At 39.3% G+C, this 22631-nt stretch overlaps 2 protein-coding genes across 4 annotated transcripts in view; both read right to left on the minus strand.

Moving 5' to 3' along the window:
• LOC124291908 (ras association domain-containing protein 1-like) overlaps positions 1-5968 on the minus strand; it is a 116775-nt gene extending 110807 nt beyond the window's left edge. The window contains exons 1-2 of one of the 3 annotated variants that reach the window (XM_046728979.1): positions 5787-5968; positions 1142-1289 (exon numbers count right to left, since the gene is read on the minus strand). In XM_046728979.1, the coding sequence (XP_046584935.1) occupies positions 1142-1289; positions 5787-5837 (199 nt within the window). In that variant the 5' untranslated portion in view covers positions 5838-5968. Of the gene's footprint in view, positions 1-1141; positions 2407-5786 lie in introns of those variants that run through there. The other 2 variants (XM_046728980.1, XM_046728978.1) reach the window with 2 other exon arrangements.
• A 3675-nt stretch (positions 5969-9643) lies between these two features.
• LOC124291912 (high mobility group protein B1-like) lies at positions 9644-14084 on the minus strand. The gene is made up of 6 exons (XM_046728985.1): positions 13955-14084; positions 12998-13137; positions 12507-12617; positions 11977-12133; positions 10992-11098; positions 9644-10780 (listed from the first exon to the last, which is right to left on the minus strand). Exons 1-6 carry the CDS (start codon positions 13956-13958, stop codon positions 10640-10642), a joined length of 660 nt encoding a protein of 219 aa, XP_046584941.1. The 5' UTR covers positions 13959-14084; the 3' UTR covers positions 9644-10639.
• Positions 14085-22631: the final 8547 nt, after the last annotated feature.

Below are 22631 nucleotides of genomic sequence, written 5' to 3' on the forward strand. Positions count from 1 at the left end.
ACAATATAAGCATCAGTCTTAGTTCAGTAATTACTGTTCATGCTGATCTGTTAAGTGTTATTGAAATTCAAATACAACCAAAAACATTTAAACTTTTCATGCTTATCCTACTCCAAGACTGGAGCAACTGCTTGTAACTTCAACAAAACCAACATAGATAAATAAAACAGTGAGTGAGGGAGTGAGTTTAGTTTTATGCTGCATTTAGCAATATTCCAGCAATATCGTGACAGGGAACACCAGAAATGGGCTTTACACATTGTACCCATGTGGGAAATCGAACCCGGGTCTTCGACGTGATAAGTGAATGCTTTAACCACTAGGCTACCCCACCGCCACAAATAATAAAACAGACAAGTCTGGTACGATTTTGTCAGCATTTGAGAACATATTCTGGACGTAAGGGTGGGAAAGGTAGTGTGTAAGTACATAATTCTACAGACTTCTGGTATGTGCTACTCTACATTTGTATAAGGGGATGGGTTGAGAACACACCTCTTCTCACAATGACATATCTAAACAGACAAACCAAGACAGCCCATCCCCTGTCATTATTATGTTAGATACGACGTTCCAATCAACAGTACAAAAATATAATAGAGGAAAATTAATATTCATCAATCCCATGATGTCTGACACAAAGAGGTTAATTTATCAGGAAACTGATAATTGTTCACTTAAAACATTGAAATAACAAATACTGCACAGAGATAACAAAACTGGTGTTGAAGGTTCAGAGTCGTACCTGTCACACAACCAGCACTGCTGTTTAGTCTGTCAAAACATAATCACAAACATACACATGTGAAAGCGTCACCATTAACATGTAGCCACAATAATCACTTCAAGTATTCTCCCACTGGTGTTATAGTGACATATGATGGAACTTGACTTGAAAGTAGGTCAGTTCAAACATTGTTTACAAGCCTAATATAACAGGACTTAGGCTGGCTGGAAGTAAAGCTCAAGAAATCAGTTTCAGAAGTCTCTGAAAATGAAAATGACATATTCAATCCACTGCTCATACACATTATTGTAATAAAAATGATGAGGTAGGATGGATGGGACTGTGTAGAAAGCACATGGCGCGTAAGTGGGTGTGTGCCCTTGTTTTAATAGTTGCTTCAATAAAATTACTTACTTTTACATCGTAGACATTCCTTGTAGAGTCCCCAGATGAAGTCCCCACACTTGTCACACCAAGTAGGATTTGTCAACTGGCATGTCACAAAGTCATGACCACGACCAAGTGTCCCCTCACTTTCAATGCTTTCCATTTCAATGTGCTCCTGGTAAAAACAAGAATTAGCGAGGTTCAGGACATGGGTGTCATCGTCATTGCTGCGGCTGTCATTCCTCTTTTTCAATTGCAATCCAATACCTTGCATGACATTTTTATAATTTTGTCCAATATTTGCTTGCACCTTCACAATTCTCCTTTTGATAGCATTGAATATATCAGGGGAAGTACTTTCTGAGCAAGTTCCTGACACCGAATTGGCTGCGGCCATAACTTTCTCAACTTCCTGGATGTAAATATTCTCAAAATATTCTCTTGCCATCTACATGAGGCAAACAAATGTGTTGATAATCTTCTGGAACTCCTCTGTATAAGAAAATTGTGTCATGAACATGTAACAATACTTGACATTTAGTTACTTCATCTGCAGGTCAGTTAACTTGTTCAAATTAACTACTTGTCCTGTGACAAGACTAGCTTGATTCAATCGGCACGTATACTTTCTAAATCCTTGTTAAATTTTCTGTTCTGAACCCATCCACGTGGAAAAAAACAAAACACAGAATGTCGAAGGCCTGTGTTGACTGTCGATTTTAGAATCATTGGAAATCTTGTCAAACAGTCATAAACTCTTCCCGCCTAATGAAATGCCAATTCAAAACAGAAGTCGATACGAAATCATTCACATGCACGTTTCTTCATGACATGACACCCACACAGTATGTTTAATTCAGCAATTCTTCTCAACTTCTCGAAAATGGTGATCGCAAACCGAAAATCATTTCAACCTGTTGGAACAGCTGATGCAACAATATTAACAGAACTGACTGATTCCGCCTGAGAAAACTCCGCTAGCAGGCGACAGCCAATGAGACAAAGAACACGCTAGCACTGTGAGTCACACAGCTCAAAGTAGAAACATTTGACGACACAGGAAGACTCCATGGTCAACTTCCGTCAAACTCCGAGCATGGCCGACGACAACACCGAGAAAGAAAAATCGCTAGACACAACACAATTAGTTCACGTTTTCCCGAACCATTCCCGCTACGTTAGAGCAACTCGATGAATTAACAAGCCCATACAGCCACTGTGAACAAAGACGAAATCTTATCTCTCAGGCTCTCTTCTTCGAGGTCATGCATTTACCAGCCATATTCCCTCCCCTTTTCATAGCCTCGTTCATACAGTCAAATATTTCTTCCTCCATTTAAACCGAGACCGGGATAGCGAGTCAATGATACATACCACCCGCTAAAAAATTTAAACGCGCACCTGTTCAATGCATTTCACCCTAAAAAACGTTGGTTTCCTCAAAACGTCCTAGCAAAAGATGTAATATTGTAAAGTAAGTTTTATCATATTTTGATTTCCATAATATCACCTGTACAGATAGGTTCGTGGAGAAATATGAAACATTTTCACATTCTGGCATAAGGTCACCTCGACATTGTGTCACTGATTTCTCTATTTTTTAAAGACGCTTTTGTTTTCAATTAATTTAACATCTTAACATTTTTTCGCGATTATTATATATTTTTTGCTACAAGAATCTTTTTGAAATTATACGTGCCCCTCTAAAACCTACGACAACATGTTCGTATTCCTGTAGAATATATAGTCAACAATCACTTTCTGTTGAAATAATTCAAAATTAAAGTCTCATGTTTTGAAGTGCTACATATCGTCACATCACGAGGTTTTTCCGAGTATGTCACGAGTTGGCGAGGAGACCACGTCATGTTATAGTTCACGGCTGTCGGGTCTTAACTCAACTGGGATCAGTTTTCCAAACTACAAAGTTACCGAGTTTCCTTATGGTTGCATGCATTATGTCAGTTACTAACGTCGACGCATATTTGATGTTAAATAAATCGTACCTGCTTATCTGTTCATCTACAAAAAAAACACAAATATATTGACACGCTTTTCGCATTTTCACAACAAACGCTTTGCTACATTAAATATGAGTGAGTGAGTATGGTTTTACGCCGCTTTTAGCAATGTTCCAGCAACATCACGGCGGGGGACACCAGAAATGGGCTTCACACATTGTACCCATGTGGGGAATCGAACCCAGGTCATCCGCTTGACGAGTGGACGCTTTAACCATTAGGCTCACCTACACCCCAACATTAAATATGACGCTACTATTGGTTCAACTGCACACTCTCTGGAACGAATTGACAGTTTACCCTCCTACCTGCAATTCAAATTTTAAGCTTATTCCTCAATTCTAAGCACGTGCAACACGAATGTCTATGTTACAACGAATACATAGCACAATATCACACAGTAAGATTATGCGTGACAATTCCAATAAAGCACGTATATCCAAGCAGTTAAATATTCTCATGTATTCTACCTATTATACTTGTATTGTTTATTCCGTAAAGGGGCCACCGGCCCATTGTACATTTCACACGTGCATTGTCACATCAATCAATCAATGGAGCGCCGTATCATTAGACAACATGTACATCAGGCAGAGTGAGTGAGTGAGTTTAGTTGTACGCCGCTTTTAGCAATATTCCAGCAATATCACGGCGGCGGACACCAGAAATGGGCTTCACACATTGTACCCATGTGGGGAATCGAACCCGGGCCTTCGGCGTGACGAGCGAACGCGTTAACCACTAGGCTACCCCACCACCCCACATCAGGCAGAGACATGGCTGCATCTTGTATAGTCATATATGTTGTATTGATAGTACATAGATAACATGGAGTGTACGTAAGTCGAATATTACATCACTATTTTAGATTGCCTCATGTATTATAAACATACACCGTGAGCATGAAATTTGTGCTGAATTTGTTTTCATATATTTATTGATGTGTATTAACTTTCAGGCTTTTAAAGCAAATCTGATAACGCAGTATTTTGTTACTTTGGTGCAGATATTTATCTTGGAGCAAGTGAGTATGGTTTTAAGCCGCAATATTCCAGCAATATCCCGCTTTTAGCAATATTATAGAGGGGACAACAGAAATGGGCTTCACACATTTTACCCATGCGGGGAATCGATCCCGGGTCTTCGAGCCACCGTTTGAACCACTAGGCTACCCTACCGCCCCAATATTTATCTTGGATGTCCGCGGCTTTTCCCATGTTATCTGAAAAAGAAGTGAATTCACGACCACGGGTGCACTCATCATTAAGTCAGTCTATCATTTAGTTACTTCCCACAGACGGTTATGATGTAATGGACAGTGTTTGACATTTTCTTCAACTATTTGCGACAATGTGTTGAAATGTCAACATGTTCACAAGTGATTTCTTCAGGTGCAAAACCAATAACATATATAAAAGAGATCAGATATTCGTGCTTGTCAAAACTCGTTTGTATACACAAAACCTTTCGCCGCTCATGCACCCCAATCACGATGGTATTAGAAACAGGGATACGTGAGGGAGTTTAGTTTTACGCCGCACTCAGCACTATTCCAGCTATATGGTGGTCTGTAAATAATCGAGTCTTGACCAGACAATCCAGTGATCAACAACATGAGCATCGATCTACGCAATCGGATACGATGACGTGTGTCAACCAAGTCAGCGAACCTGATCACCCGTTAGTCGCCTCTTAAGACAAGCATGGGTTACTGAAGATCAATTCTAACCCGAACCATTACGGATAGAGAAACATGAAGATATCTAGAGGTAGCAAAGGTATAGCGCATCAGTATGGACCGTTGCTACAGACAAACGTTGTATTTTAGTTAACTCTGAACTGACTAAAAGTCGTTACATTAACAGTCTGGTGAGCCGAACCCGAGTTGCGTATGAGAACACACACACACACGCACGCACACACACACACACACACACGTGGGCTGTTAAACATAATTTACCAACAATAACACTCACTGTCTATCAATACCAGTGCGCGAAATACAGGCCAGGCCTATTGCCAGGGCATGGCACCTTTACTTTCTTCCTGGCTAGTAACAAGGAAACCTGACTGGCTAGTATATTTCATCTCTTGAACTGTCATAAGTGTATTCAGATGTCAAATATGACATTAATAAATGTGATCTGTAACTACATGTTAAATGGTTACTTACAGCGGTGTGCTGTGACATTAAATTTTGCGGAGTGCCCCTTTTGACTAGTTCTGCAAACGACGGAACACTTTCATAATGAGTCAGAGTGAAGTTCTAATCGTAATCGTAGTTCTAATTGAAATATATATTTGAAAATAATACTTAAGGAATGTTTCAGTTGTAACCTGTAATCGACGCAAGCCAGACAAACTAGTGGCCGATTTATTGAGAGTGGTCCAACGCGCGGCGCCTAGGCACGATGGATGGTCAACGATGCAAACTATCATCCGGTGGGGATTAAAATTTTAGTGAGGGAGTATGGGTTTAAGTTACCTTCGAGCTAACATCCCTGCCACAATATGCACCACACATAATATAGGGCCTCACAAGACAAGGCTTTAAACACTGTAGGTCACTACATGCACGTACGCACAGAACGCGTGCCGGAGCAACACATTAACAACAGATAAATAAGAAGCATCGTAAGTAAGTCTATCACCTTGGTGAAACCCAGCAGCATAATAGGTAAGAACCTTGAATTCGAACCCATGACTACCCGATCCTGGTACACTTAAGGTAGGCAACTCTCGATGATCGATTGCGGCTCCATGGGTCAGTGGTAGCTCCGTGAAACGAAGTATGACGTGGTATACATTTACAAAGTACAATATGGCTCCGTTTACTATTTGACCTGTGACAGTACACATTGTACGGAAATGACGATATCACAATAGACAGATACCTCACATGGGAAATCATTATCACGGTGACCCATTTCCAAGGGTCGGAAATCATATCAGCTGTGAGTGAATACGTATGGTTTTACGCCGCTTTTAGCAATATTCCAGCAATATCACGATGGGGGGACACCAGGAATGGGCGGGGGTAAACAAGAAATTGGCATCACACATTGTAACCATGTGGGAAATCGAACCAGGGTCTTCAGCGTGTGGAGCCAACCCTTGAACCACAAGGTTACCCTATTGTTTTGAAATCCAATCAGTAAGTGTAACAAAAGGGTGACTGGGCAAATAATATCGTTTGGAACATGATTTGATATATACAAATTCATCTTATAGCTATATAGTCAGGTCGTTTTTGTGAGTGATTTTATATTCAATTTGTTAATGCCATGCCAATATATGGCGACATAGATGTTTACGTCTTTGACGTGAAGCTTTGGACTTGTAAACCAACTGTCATAATTGGTGCCAAACCTTTGCAAGACTGACGCAATATGTCAGACTTCACACTAAAATAATCTGGCTTAATTACGTTTTATCAAAATAGATTGTCCTGATCCAATTACAACAGATGGAGTTAAGTGTTACATATAAAAACAGAAGTGTGCACCATGTGGCTTAGGATATTTTACACTCATGCCTTTGCTGGAAATCGTTTCCAAGGTATCGAGACTATACAGTCCTGTTGGCAACACCCTTAAACATATATACTGAACAATATTAGAAACGCACCACCCATATAATACGAAATATCCCCGTCAGACTGAAATGTACCCATATCTGAGCATCATCGGCGCATTTTAGTGTGGTGCGTTTCTAATGTTGTTCAGTATACCATTAAAAATATAACAGCCAACCAATTGGACAGTTGCATTTGCTCAACTCCCAGATCAAAGATGATTACATCAGCCCTGCAATCAAGCTTTGTTCTTGGCTAGTTTAAATTACATACTTTCAGTGTCAACTTGTGCTAAATTGTATTTGAAACTACATGACATGTAGTGAATAATCTGGCTATGCTTACATGTTGGCTATATAATCTATATTCCCCACTAGTCTTGAACCCAAAGCAGTCTTAAATCTGCACCAAGTATTGCTTCCTGATTCCACATTGAACAGAGGTGGAATAATACATTGATTCATAGTTTGTTGTTTTAAAGCTACACTCAGCAATATTCCAGGTAAATGGCAGCTGTCTAATTTATCAAACGTGGACCAGACAATCCAGTGATGAAAAAGAGCATGGATCTATGCAATTGGGATATGATGACATGTGTCAGTGTGTCAGACCACCCATGGCCCCTTACAATATAAATACATTGAGCAAACACTATAAATAAATATATTACACATGTTCTGGAAACACTTATTGAAGTAAACTGAGTCCTGATCTGGGCTATCAACATTCAGCACACAGAACCTGGGTATGAAGCATATAGACTTTTGAGGCCCACTGGACTGGTCAGTGGAAAGGTCTTAAAGAAATATTTCACAGTAAATGGATGACTGACTGAGTGAGTTTGGTTTTACGCCGCTTTTAGCAATATTCCAGCAACAACACGGCGGGGGACACCCGAAATGGGCTTCACACTTTGTTCCCATGTGGGGATTCGAACCCGGGTCTTCGGCGTGACGAGCCAACGCTTTAACCATTAGGCTACCCCACCGCCCCTAGTAAATGGATGAAAACGAGTTGCCCCCTAATCATCTGAAAACTAATAAAATATTGCTAAATACTAAAATAATGCAGAACTGGCATAGAGGTATTTGCACCAAAGCCCTTTGGACATGAGTGCAGAGCTGTCATATTTCAAATGTTATTGGTATAAACACTGGTGTTGGGAATTGGTTGATATCTCACAATTGATTGGGTCTCTACCAATGAGAAAAATATTGGTTAGCATTATTTTTTCAGATTTTCCTATTCAGGTTAAGTTGTTATAGCAAATATGTATAAAGAAAAAACTTGTGGTTCTGTTGTTTTTCGCTTTATTTATTGCATTGACGAATTTCACAGCATGTGTAAAATGATGCAACTTGCTACTTTAAAGTCATGATTATTATATCATGAAGTTCGGAACAAAGTTTCTAGTGTCAAGACATGTTCAGCCATGACTTTTCAGCAAACGTAGTGAACTTTTTAAGAATTACGTTTTCAGGCCATGACAACTTCTAAGATATGTTCCTTCCTCAAGAATTTCAAACACTAAAACAGTAGTACCAAAATCGTTTGCATTTGATTATGAGAAAATGTAATTGATTGCTTGGTTGCATGGTCACTGTGACCAATCTTCGATTATTTCAATTAACTGGAACACCACTAAAGTACTGACGGAAATAGATAAAAACGTTTTTAAGCGTTACTCTCTATCCCTTAATTTACACAACTGCAAATAGCATATGTCGAAACAACCCACTTCTGCCTAACTTGGCATTCTGTGGGATGCGTAATAGGATATCCAGAAAAGCATGCTTACTCGTAAAATCAGGCAAAACTTAGAAAATATAGGAATAGCTGCTGTAACAATAGATCAGACTATAGATGGCAATTAGGTCGCTCAGCCAGGTATGACGACAGACCATCAACTCACCTGGCATGAAATGCATGTGCTGCCTACAGTCACAAGTGGTCATCTCAAAGATATTTTGTGCTTTTTCATGTGTGTTGACTATGCCTCATCTATTGATTAACAATAACATCTTAAGTGTCTTTCTTTCATAAAGTTTATGTTGAGATATATAGAAGAGTATGAGGATACCTGATAACCATAGAAACGCACCGTATAAATGTCTCAAAATATATAGGTGGCATGACCACCCGATCGCGAAGATAAACAGGACAAGATATTATTTGTAAACTGTTATGACATGCCAAACTTCCAAGTATAATTGCCCTAAAGGATTATCTTAGCTGATATCGCTATCCCCCAGCCCGACCCAAACGATCGTCCGCGACACCCTTTCAGGTTTTGCTTGAGACGAACCCTCCTATCTGTTTTTTTTTAGTGACAGTGAGACTCCATGTTAGCTACCTCCTTAATAATTTCAGCATGAAAGTTGTTTTACGCCAGCTATTGTTTATAATGAAGCTACTTAAAAATGGGCATCTAAAAAAGTGTTCTTCGTAATACAATATCGTCTAATTTGCATAAAGCCATGGTCTGTTCCAAATAAATAGTTTTGGACTTAGAAACCCCCCGCATTGCTCTTTTCTGCACTAATCTCTCCTGGTAAAGTCCTTTTTCTACGGGTCCTATGTCCATACCACCGAGACTGTAGTTGAAGGTAGGGTGAACTTAGTTTAACAGATATCAACTACATAAATTGTAGAGATAAATGAGAAAATACAGTTTATTTTCTATTTCCGACAGTACTTTAATAAACACCTCTTGCAAATTGTCTGAAGATAGCTTACATCCTATAGAAATAAACATCCAAAGAAGGTTTGCTAAAAATTGTAAAAGGTATGTGGTGTAAAAATGGTAGTGTATTTAACATAAACTGTGCCTTGACACATCTATACTGTTACAATGCACATACAAAGCATATTCCCCAATATAAGGACAAAAATCAAAATAACTTTGGTTTTATGTAGATAACTATAACACTTGAGAGTTGTGAAAAGAATTTATTCAACACTGACAAAAAAATGATTAAAATTCGAACACGGACATAAAATGAGGTTCTCACGGTCTGGTTAAGCTTTCTACATGAACTAAGATAACAGACCTCCTTGAATACAACACAAATGGATGACCAAGCAGTATGTGTGACAATTCAGGTGAGCAGATTCTCAGCAGAGCTTGAGAAATCACTTCTTCCAACTTACTGGCCTCAAGTTCATGCAAACGTGAGTTATTCCTCTACACAACCCTAGACTAGATATGATATGTTGTCCTCAACACTTGAATAAAGACACATTACATCTTTGGCTTGTTTATTGACTTAGCATAAATCTTAAGTACAGTGTTGAGCATGGGACAAGTGAACATGATTAGGAAATTCCATTTACAAAATGCAGCTCAAGTTTGAACATTATTCGATCTGTCAGTCCTTTCGTTCTTAATATACATGCAACAGTGATGATGGTATTTGACCATTTGTAAAACAATCTTGACAGAATGCATTTCTCATTTAACCTTTCCTATGCTGCGATAAAATAAACAAGGGAGATTAACATGCAGTCTATGTCCCTGAGCATTAAAACAAGGCTTAAATGGATGACTTAATGTTCAAATCTTGGGTTTAAACCCAATTATTAGAAAAATACAAACATGAATATATGTAGCACTTTCTCACAAGAAATGTCTTTTGGCATTTGTTTTGGAATATTGCTATTTGGAGCTGCCTCAATGTCAAACTTGATTCACATGTATGGAACGAAAGGCAGGTTTAGATGACAAAGTTGTCAATTGAATAACAACGTCCGTTGTCAAATTTTGATCTAAAGCTTTCAGCACCTTCTGGGAAGTTTGAACACAACATTGCCTGACCAGAGTACATATCCTTCTTGACGTAAATGTTCGGTTGGCATGTTGCAAAATGGTGCTACAGGGAATCTTCTGGTGTGTCAGCCAGTCACAACATAAGAGCCTTTGGTTCCTTCATTTCACTCATCATCATCCTCATCATCTTCCTCCTCCTCCTCATCATCATCCACTTCTTCCTCCTCATCGTCTTCATCCTCCTCATCGTCATCTTCACTCTTGCCATTTGACTGTTTTGTCTTCTTGGCAGCAGAAGGCCCACCCTAGTAAGGAAACAATTAGTCAGATAATCTTCTAAAAATGATAGTTCATGGCATAAAAATACCAAAAAACCCTACAGGCGGCATTTTTCGATAGCACAAAGCGTTTAATTTCTTCCTGAATCCAATGTAATATTCAACATGGTATTCCTACAGTGACATTGGTTGTTGGATATTCAGAAGTTCAAAGTTACAAGTATTGCCAACAACTTACCTTTCTCCACTCTTCCATTGCCTTTTCATATTTCTTCTGCTCTTCAAGTGCACCCTTCTCATATGGTTTTTTGTCATTGTCACTCAGATTTCGCCATTTTTCGCCAGCTGCAACAGAAATCAAACCTCAAATATAATTTTTGTACCACGTCAAGTGAGTGAACGGTCTCTGATAATCCACTGTTTATCTACAGGAGTGGGTTTAGTTTTACGACACACTCAGCAATATTCCAGCTATATGGTGACGGTCTGTAAATTGAGTCTGGACTAGACAATCCAGTAATCAACAGCACAAAAATCGGTCTACACAATTCTGAACCGATGACGAGTGTCAACCAAAGCAGCGAGCCTGATCACCCGGTTCTGTTGCCTCGTACGACAAACATGGGTTACTGAGGAATATTCCAACCTGGACCTTCACGGGTATTATCTTCAGGACTTCAAGGATGGGATTTAATTAAGTTTGGAGGAAGATGGTTTGAGTGGTCTTACTGGTATTGAAAAAACACATTCAAAGTATAGCTTCCTTCTAAATCTGTTGATAGAAAAGTCTGTATAAAAATTACAAACATTTCTTTTCTTTCCAAGCATTCTGTCTTTAGGGTACACATGTACATGAAATATGGCTATATGGGTAATAAATGAATTGTAAATACAGGTGTATCTATTATTTTACGTCACTTTTGGGCCTAAAACATGTTCTCAGATGTCAAGTAGGAAATGAACTAAATCCAAAAGTTTAAACAAGGTGCAGTTGATTAAACATTGGAGGGGGGAGACTTTCAGTGTCAAAATAAAATCACACAGATTGTAATGTATCTGGGAATGAACCATTTTTTCTTCAATCCAAGTAACGCTCATCCTCACAGAATACAAATACACACTATGCTTCAAATATCAGGAAGGAAAAAAACTTATTGCAATGCACACATAAAATACATCAGTACATCAAACAGCAATGAGGTTCATGAAAACAACTGACATACCTTGTCGGAGAATATCTTTGTGACCAATGTCTTTGCCTTTGCATTCCTTTCTGTGGTCAGCAAGGAAGAGAAAGTATGCAGACTGTGGGCGCTTCGGTTTACCATCTTCTACCTTCCCACCTGTTTTGCCACCCTTTGGTGGTTTGTAGTCTCCCATCTGAAAGCAAATTTTATAAACTGACTAACTGCTATATCAAATGCCCAGCAAGAAAACCTGACATCACAAGTACAGTAACTTAGTTTCAGAATTAATATCATGGAAGGTAAATCCAACTTTAAATTATGTCATGAAAACCACTGTTGAAGATTAACATCTGGTGACAATACTGAGGCAGATGCTATGTTAGAAGTTTACAATCTTTACAGTACACATTTACAGGTGAATGTCTCCACTTCAGCATCAACCTTTAAGAACATATGAAGTCTTCTAATAATTGAATATATGCTCGAGCGGTTTTCAAAGTGTTCTATCAAGAAGTGATTACTTTACATTGGGATATCAGAAACATTGAAAACAGTGGTGTTCTAACCTCTCTCTGATATCTCAATTTGTCTGTTTCTGCTTTATCATTGAATGGCTTCTTTGTTGTGTCATTCATGTCCTTCCATAGTGCTGAACACTCTTTTGTGAATTCTGCAATCTGCAATGACAACATGGACACATTAAAAACACTGAATGAAGTTTGTTATCACCTCAAAAAGGTGCAACTTTAAGCTAAACATTAAAGGTTTTCATGAGCCCTGTAAGACTCCAGTATTAAATATATGATATTACTACCCAATTTTTAGCATAGAATCCCAGATTAGGTTTTAAATGACAAGCCCCCTTTGATTTCAATGTTGACCAGTGAGAACCGTAATTTCTGCCAACTGGAAGCCATGGACTGAATAATACCAAAACCAAAACGCTAACAGCCATCCACATTCCTCAATGATCAATGTGTTTTATCATGATTTACATGCATATTCAACAATCAATAAAATAAAAATGTGTTCCGATGTCTGAGAACCGTCTGTTTACCTTTGATATAGATCTGCCTTCCTTCTGAGCCTTTTCTCTACAGTGAGCTAAGAAGTAGAAATAAGCAGATGTAGATCTCTTTGGCTTGTTTGCATCCTTAACCCTCTTCCTCTTTTTGGGAGAATCAGCTTTTGTTCGACCTGAAAAAATTCCAAGAGGCAAACATGGTCAGAAAAGTAACAAAGGGCGTGAAAACTTGCATTTTTGTATCTTGCACAGATCAACCAAGCTTTGCAATTTATTGCACGCTGTTTTCATACGCTAAAGCTGTACACAATTGACGGATTTTCCAGCTAAGGCAACCTGTTCCCCATAAATAGCTTTCGGAATACGTTTTATAACACATGCAAACAAGTAAATTTAAAGATCGCAAACTTTTCTAAGGCTCGTGTGAAGATTTTACCCATGCTTCTATGAACTTCCGAATTCCTATATTTTATTCTTGAAAAATAAACATAAACAAAACAAACAGAACATGTTGTTCACGGCATGCGTCGACGGTCTTCTATCCGATAAGAATATCTAACATACATCCAACCTAACACGATTTCTTCTTTCGGATTGTGTAAACAAGCTTTGTTTACAAATCTGTGTGCTAGATGGTTTCACCAAAGTATACCGATCCAATCAGAGATATTCATTCACGACATCAAAATCAACAACAATTTCTGACAATGTTACTGTGTATTGCTGCCCGTTTATTATCAAGTAGTTATCATGTATGGCTTCAATACTAAGCTGGGTCCCCACGCGGACATGGGATTCAAAATGGCCATTTGAAGAACAAACCAAGACAATGGAGCAGGTCGCCGGACGTTCATTATCAAACACTAAATTTACTGCGTTGCGATCGCATGTGTAAAGGCTCTTCACTAGTACGAAAGTCAAAGATAGTAAATGCTAAAAAAAATTCAACCAAACTCAAGAGAATGGCAGTAGAAATCAAGATTCACTTACCCATGTTGCTGCTCTTCCTCTCTGTAATGCTAGCTGTAGTGCGTTGATCTAGCCGGTTCAGTCTAGTTATTATAGCCAGCTTGCCATTCACGTGGTCTAACAAAGGAAGCCCGTATGGCCTTTCCCGCCAAAAGGGGCGCAACTCTGATTGGCTCACGAGCACCTGTCAAACTTCAATGCTTTGATTGCATTGTGTAGCGAGTGTGAACTGGATATCAATGTACTGGCGGACTTTTCAAATCCACATAACAAATTATGTGTTTTTCAATGTAAAAATAATGTATTGAAGTAAAAGAGTTAGTATTTGACCTGATATATCTAGTGAATCAAAATTATTGTTGAAAAAATGCTAAACAAAATGCGTATGAATTGTCCTCGCGAAAAGGAGGCAAGTCTTACAAAATAACAAGTGAAAGTTACTTTAGTGATGAAACAAAATGTCTGCTTTTCTTAGTCAATATTTTTAGACACAAAACAGTGTTACCGTAATGGCGATCAGAAACTAACGTGATGGGAATTTGCGTAACGCAATACCCTTGTTCTACTCGATTTTACAACATGGCCATGTGGCATCAATGTTTATTACTTTGACAACTGCTTGTCATCTAGTGTAATACGTATGGGGCAATAATTAAACAGCCTCTTCTGTTGAACACGTGTTACTTTTGAAACTGTGTGTAACTCTGCATTTATTATAGTTCATTTCGTGCACATTTAATAATCCAGTTAACATGGCTTCCTAACTGATACTATGTGCTGTATGTCTGCATCAGTGACTGATTTGTGACTTTCAATTCATGTCAGTGTTCAATTACACCTATGTCAGAAGCGACCATGAACGAAATAGACGAGCAAATTGCAGGTTAGCTATTTGCCCCGGGGACTTCGCTTTCTCCCTTACAAAATCAAAGCGAAAACTGGAAAGATGTTCCAAAGCGGTGCAAAAAACAAAGGGCTAGAAAATAGCTTGGAGTGAAATGTCACTGTGGACACCCTGCGGAGCCAGTCTCACACAATAGACAATGGTCACTCGGCCAGCAAACAAAGGACCAGTCACGTGATCGAGACGCTTGGCGGGTCAGTTGAATCTGACACAGACTATAAGCCGTTTTGTAAACAGCGCGGAAATTGCACGAAGCGAGAAGGGGTCTGTGATGTCATCTGTTCAGCCACGGATATTCAGGGGCCTAAGGAGAATGTGACCTTTAAGTTCGGGTACTTCTAGGTACTTCTAGGTCGCTGAAGTCGAAAGTTGGATTTGATAAGGCCCCAATGGGATCGACTCCTGCTGACATAATAACTATATAACTTGCCACATTTATTTATAAAAAAATATATAACGTTGTAAACAACAAAAAATTCAGTTATTTGGTCTCAACCCCACGGCTTGTATACACATTATTTCTTTGTATGTCCCAGATTTGATGCTGTAAGAATAAATAAATTTTATTATACCAATGGCTTTTCATTAGAAACAATCTTATACGGAACGTCTTCCATGGACCCACAAATTCAATCACATATCAGTCCATCTATTTATAATTGAAACTAGGCGCTTTAACTGAGCAAGTCATACACTAAAACCTATTATTTTCAAAGCTATACTACTATGGATCCCAACTGCTGATGCCATAAATGTATACAACCAGCATGATTTTAATTTTCCGACTACATGTCATACCATCTACTTTCATTTTAGATATCATCTTTTCTTGTCATGATACTGTTTCATATATCTATGTATATTGGAGCGGTCTTCATATAAGTTCTTTCGAGCTTGTTGACCAATCCAGTTCATGAAAATTCTGTCTTTGTTTTTTTCATGAAATAAATATGTTTAAACCGCTTGTATACACTGAGATAGTTAATGGACATTAAGGTTATTAAATATTTTGCGGTAATTGTTAGTACAATGACTTATTTTGAAGTGTCACTTTTTATTGATAAGAAGAGCTTTAATTAATATGCTATTGATTGTCACCCCTTTCCTTATAAGGAATACACCCCGAGGCAATATCATTCAAAATAACAAGTGAGTGAATGTGATCGCTCTATCCCAGTTATATCACACAGAGGCGGATCCAGGAGTTTAAAATAAATAAATAAAGGGGGGGGGGCGCTGAACCCACACACCCCACCCCCTGGGTCCAATAATGTATCACAGTACGTTAGGTGGGGAGAAAATTCAAAATGACATAAAAGTATGGATATGTTGATCGAATAATTGAGTCGAATCCTCCACAGGGACGCAACTCCGTTTTGTGCGACAACAGTCTGTGTATAATCGAGCCTGAACTAGATAGTCCAACATCATCATCATCATCGACTTACGAAAATGGGATACGGTGACTGTGATCAGAAAGAAAGTCACAAGAAAAAAGTCACGGATAAAAAGTCACAATTTTGGATAGGAAAAAAGTCACGGATAAAAAGTCACAATTTTGGCTAGGAAAAAAAGTCACAGATAAAAAGTCACAATTTTTGCTAGGAAAAAAGTCACAGGAAAAAAAGTCACAATAACAATAATTATGATCATAAACGGTGACATGTGTCAACCAAGTCAGCGGGCTTGACCACACGATCACGTTAGTTGCCTCTTAGGACAAGCATGAGTTGCTAAATATCAATTCTAGACTTGCTTCATTTAGAGCTTTAGAATGGCGGGAGGGAAAACAAAGCGGTTCAGGGACTGAGACAGACTACGTTCAACTGTATAAAGTTTCTTTGTTTTCGGTACGACTTTAGCAAGGCTAGGTACAGGTACATTTACACCCACACCCTCCACCCCACCACACACGCCTCCTCCTCTGTGGAGGCATGGCAGCTCAACTTAAATATAAGCCGTAGGGCACAGTATAATACTGTATTGTGAGTGTAGAGCTTTGTTACACATTCTTAGTGATAGTGTCTCCCAGACGCTAGATAATATATTGAACAAGGTGTCAGGCTCCAGTCTAGAATAATAAGGCAAGACCAAATTTCCTCAGATCCTGAAATTAAGAATCGACCTTGGCTGCTTTGCTTCATTTATTATTATTTTTTTACATATAATTTTTAAACGAGATAACTTAATGTATGGGACCAAATGTCATTCTATGCCCTAAGTATGGAAGACAACCTGAAAAGTTTCGTTAAACAACAGGGTGCCGTTGTACAAAGCGATCTTAACGCTAAGATGATCGTACCTCCCATACCTTAACATAGACTTACGACTGGCGTAGCGCTAAGATTGTTTTGTACAACGGCACCCTGATCCTTTAGGGATGTCTCATGTACATAGACTTACGCGCAAATCGACGACGTGATGTCAGTGAGTGAGTGAGGTTTTACGACGCTTTTAGCAATATTCCAGCAATATCGCGGCGGGGGACACCAGAAATGGGCTTCACACATTTTACACATGTGGGGGATCAAACCCGGGTTTCGACGTGAAGAGCGAATGCTTTAACCACAAATCTACCCCATCTGTTAAATAATGTGTTCACTAGTGTTGGGAATTGGTTAAAATCCCATAATTGATGATTGGTTCATTACAACCGATCAATCATCGAAAATAATTGGCTAGCGTCATTTATGAAATTTTCCTGGTTATTTTTGTTTGCGCAAAAAAAAGAAAGAAAAAAAAAAGTACTTCTATGATTTTTGTTGTTGCAAATTGTACATCTTTAAAGGATGACTAGTATGTTAGAAACATTAATTTCTTGGATAAATTCAATCATGACTTGGAACGAGCTTGTAGTGCTTATGAAATGTAACAGACAAAACCAAACTTGTGAAATATATATATATATATATCTTGTTAATGCAAAAAGTTTTCCAGAATTGTTTGTGTTCGATTATGAGAAAACATGATCGATTGCTTGGTCGTTTAGTCACTGCGACCAATCTTCGATTATTTCAATTAATCGGACCACCACTAATGTTCACAGTAGAAAACAATCTGATCCAGTGGTCTTTCTAAAGAATGATAAAAATGATAACAGGTGAAACTCAGTTAGTCGGAACCGACGAAGAGTGATACTTGGGCTAATATAAGTGTTAAATTGATATTCGACAATATTGCACAGTGTTTTAAACAGAGAAAATGGTTGGTTGGCGTGTTGTTTAACCCCCCACTCAGCAATATTCCAGCTATAAGGCGGTGGTCTGTAAATAATCGAGCGTGGACCAGACAATCCAGTGATCAACAGCATCAGCATAGATCTACGCAATGGGGAGACGATGACATGTGTCAACCAAGTCAGCGAGCCTGACCACCCGATCCTGGTATAGTCGCCTCATACTACAAGCATGGGTTGCTGAACAATTCTAACCCGGATCTTCACGGGTTGGGAAAAAAGGTATTTTCAATTAAACACGTATGTTTTATGGCTCAAACTCTCCCCCCAAAAAGAAACGCATAAGTGTTATTGATATATGAAACTTCAAATATTGATCAAAATTCATGTTTGCTTGTCATAATTCCTCTATCATAATGGGTGCGGTGGGGTAGCCTAGTGGTTAAAGCGTTGGCTCGTCACGCCGAAGACCCGGGTTCGAATCCCCACATGGGTACAATGTGTGAAGCCCATTTCTGGTGTTCCCCCGCCGTGATGTTGCTGGAATATTGCTAAAAGCGGCGTAAAACCAAACTCAGTCAGTCAGTCTATCATAATGCTGGTTTGTGTACATGGAACGAATGCACAGCGCAAAAACGCATCTTCGGAAACTTCAGTGCACGTTTACCGTCGAAAGTGTCAATTGGCATGAAAATGTCATGCAGTAAAAGTGGTTCTCAATCTGTACGTGCAGTTCTGAGGAATCGTGAGCAAGGACATTGCCTGTATCAGACCGTTTTGCTTTTAGACGGTCATTGTTTTTTTTCCTGTTAAATGAAAGTATATCGTTAAGCTGCGACCCACTGCTGTAAATCGAAACATTGCCATTGGACGTCTGGAGACTGGGGAGTCTCAATCTGCCGTTAGAGTGAGTGAGTGAGTTTAGTTTTACGCCGCACTCAGCAATATTCCAGCTATATGGCGGCGGTCTGTAAATAATCGAGTCAGGACCAGACAATCCAGTCATCAACAGCATGAGCATCGATCTGAGCAATTGGGAACCGATGACACCTGTCAACCAAGTCAGCGAGCCTGACCACCCGATCCCGTTAGTCGCCTCTTACACCTGCCGTTGGACGTCACCGCAATGTTAAACAGAGTATCGTCAGTCGTTTATGGGACCGATATCAACAAACCAATTCTACGCAAGATCGGCCTCAAAGTGGTAGATCTCGGATTACCACTGTGCACAGCGCACGATAGATACATCCGGGTACTTCGAGGTAGATCTATTTATACAAACATTGACAGAAAAAAAATAAACATAGTTGCGCCTTGGAGGATAGGAATTAAAACATACATTATAATAATAAAACGGTATTTTGGAAAATGCCAGCCATACTAGTGGAAAATATAACATTGTTCTCATCATCCTGTTAATATCAATGTTTGACACAGGATGCCGACTGTGTGAAGTTATACTTATTTATAGAACTGGTTTCTATATTATAGTTGATTACAGAAGACTGCGAATAGAAAAATACCTGCATTATCCCAACTTATAAAAATATATTGAAAGACAATATTTACGCTATTTCTTCATACGCCAGGCACAGTTGCATTGATATGAAGCATAAATGGATAACATTAAAATACGGCTTGTTCCTCCAGTTTCCATGTATAAATATGTCACACGCAAGAAGCATTATGTATTTGTACAATGTGAACTCAAGTAAAACAAAACATGATTGAAATTGGGGAGACAATGAAACAGGGGTTCCTTGGGAACAGTGGAAACTGAAAGAAGAAGCGGTAAAATCCATCCTACAATTTACCCAAAAATTACAAGCTTTGTCAATATTATCTTAATAACTTTTGTAAATTTGTGCAAATATGAACTTTGCAAATTGCAAGTGCAAGTGCAAGTGCAAGTGCAAGTGCAAGTGCAAGTGCAAGTGCAGTGCCTGGTTTGAGAGTCAGCTCAAACCATTCGTAATCGTTTACGAGATGCTGGACTTCGAGCCGGAAGACCCTATTTTGGCCCTGTGCTGTGACGGCTACATCGACGTCGATGGGTCCAGTGGTGCAATAACTGGAATCTACAAAATTGTCGACATGTATATGGTTCAGGGACGAATCACGCTTTCTGCTTCAGTGCCGTGACGGAGCAGTACGTGTCTATCGGCGTCGAAATGAACTTTTTGCCCAAAATTGTGTCGCCTAGGTTGACCGATATTGTGGTGGCAGTGTCACGATTTAGGGAGCCATAGCATACACGTAGAAATCTAACTTTGTGCACCTTCAGGGCAATTTAACTGCTATTCGGAATACAGACGAAATCTTAAGGATTCACATGGTTCATTGACCACCGGAGGGAGTTGTTCCAGAAAGATAATGCACGTGCAGTATCTTCAGAATGAAAAAATTACAGCGCATCCATGACCTTCCAAATCGCCCGACCTCAGCCATATCGAGGATTTGTGGGATGACCTCGGGCGAAGTCAACCCCAGACATTATATCAACTGTCGAAGGCATTGCAAGAGGAATGGGCAAGAATTCCACAAGGCCGAATTCAAAGGCCTATTCTGTCCATGCCGAGACGGTGCAGAGCAGTTTTGAGGGTTCATGGTGGATACAACCGATAACGCCCAACTGGGGATGAACGCCTTCACTTATTGAACGTTTTATAAGCTATATATATACATGTTAACAGACATTAATCTTTTATGTTGTAAATTTGGCTGCAACTGATCCAGAATTACAGGATAGCTTAAATTATCACGATACGATGCAATTACGTATATCGTAGCTCAACACATGGGATAAATGATCTGGTCCAAACATCTCTAGAACACGCACTTTTGTGTAATTAGCATAACAGCTCGTTGATGCCCTTCCTATGGGCCAGTATAAAACACTCCTTGAAAAACATTGCAAGAACGTTTACGAGGGTAAAACACAAAATACATGCCATAGCAGCACCAGACCCGTGTATATACAGGGTGTCGTTCCTGATATTGGCACTTTCAAGGAAGGTGTATTGATCTCTGTGCACCATTATTTCTGCCAATTTTATTTGTATTGCTTACAAAAAGGTTGTAAGTTACTTAATTTCATAGATTGTTTGTGTATGGACTTAGGGATAGGATGCCTGCAACGCGCGGACAGTCTACGGGCTGTTGGCATGCTGGAAACAATGTTTCTCTGTCAGTGATTAGCGGACTGGCAAACAGCTGAACCTAAAATGTTAATATCAACCCAAATCAACGACGAGAGTGCTGAATCGATCGAACCGAGCTGGGCTAAACGAAATAGAGCTCAAACGGCAAATCTCTGCAAATGTTCATCAGATTACTGGAGTACGTGTAATGTGCCACCCTTTTACAAATGGTGATATTGCCAACAGACGTCACTTATGGCCACTTATGGCGTACACAAACGTCGAAATCAAATGGTGGTACTGTCAACAGACGTCAATGGTGAACGTCAAAATCAAATGGTGATATTGCCAACAGACGTCAGTACACAAACGTCGAAATCAAATGGTGGTACTGCTAACAGACGTCAATGGTGAACGTCGAAATCAAATGGCCATATTGCCAACAGACGCCAATGGTGAACGTCGAAATCAAATGGAGATATTGTCAACAGACGTCAGTGGTGAACGTCGAAATCAAATGGCCATATTGCCAACAGACGTCAATGGTGAACGTCGAAATCAAATGGTGGTATTGTCAACAGACGTCAGTGGTGAACGTCGAAATCAAATGGTGATATTGTCAACAGACGTCTGTGGTGAACGTCGAAATCAAATGGTGGTATTGTCAACAGACGTCAGTGGTGAACGTCGAAATCAAATGGTGATATTGCCAACAGACGTCAATGGTGTACACAAACGTCGCTGGTCACCTGTACCCGTTAACTCTGCCCTCTCTGGATAGTGGATAAACGTGATCGAGTCTGGCGACGTTGAAATAAACGTCATGCCTCGTCGACCTGAGACGATGGTATGGGTGACATGACTGAGCGAGCCCCCAACCATATTGTGCAAGGAAGGGTCAATGGACTACTGTCGAGACAACATACCAATACTCTTTGTTGTTGCGTTGTAGCGTTTGTGGGTCGACGTTTTGTCTTTCAGGACGGCAACTCGCGTGCAGTTCAGCAGTAATATGGACTTGAACTTAAAACTTGCTAAGAACTTATCATTAGTTTTTACGCTTACTTTAGTATGTTTTTGTTTATTATATTGGGCACAATGTGTTAAGCCCATTTCTGGTGTCCCCCGCCGTGATATTACTGGAATATTGCTAAAAGCGGCGAAAACTAAACTCAGTCAGTCAGTCAGCGTTTATTATTTAGTTATTACCATTGTTTACATATGATTAGTACGAAAACACTATATGTTGTTGTCTATGCTTTGAAAACCAGATTCCGCGTATTAAAATGGAATATTGTATAACGGATTTTTCTCTGATTAATACCCAAACAAAACTGAAATTAAAGTTGTAAAACAATTTACTTGCAGTTTTAGAGGAATACACAAAAAACGTAAATATTACCAAAGTCGGAGAGTATGGTAGCCATGTTAATGACACCAATCTGATTGATATCGTTGTGATTTAGTTGGTAGTAACGT

Source organism: Haliotis rubra, unplaced genomic scaffold (genome assembly GCF_003918875.1).
Source record: "Haliotis rubra isolate DU_JTF1 unplaced genomic scaffold, ASM391887v1 Scf501, whole genome shotgun sequence".
Lineage (NCBI taxonomy): Eukaryota > Metazoa > Mollusca > Gastropoda > Lepetellida > Haliotidae > Haliotis > Haliotis rubra.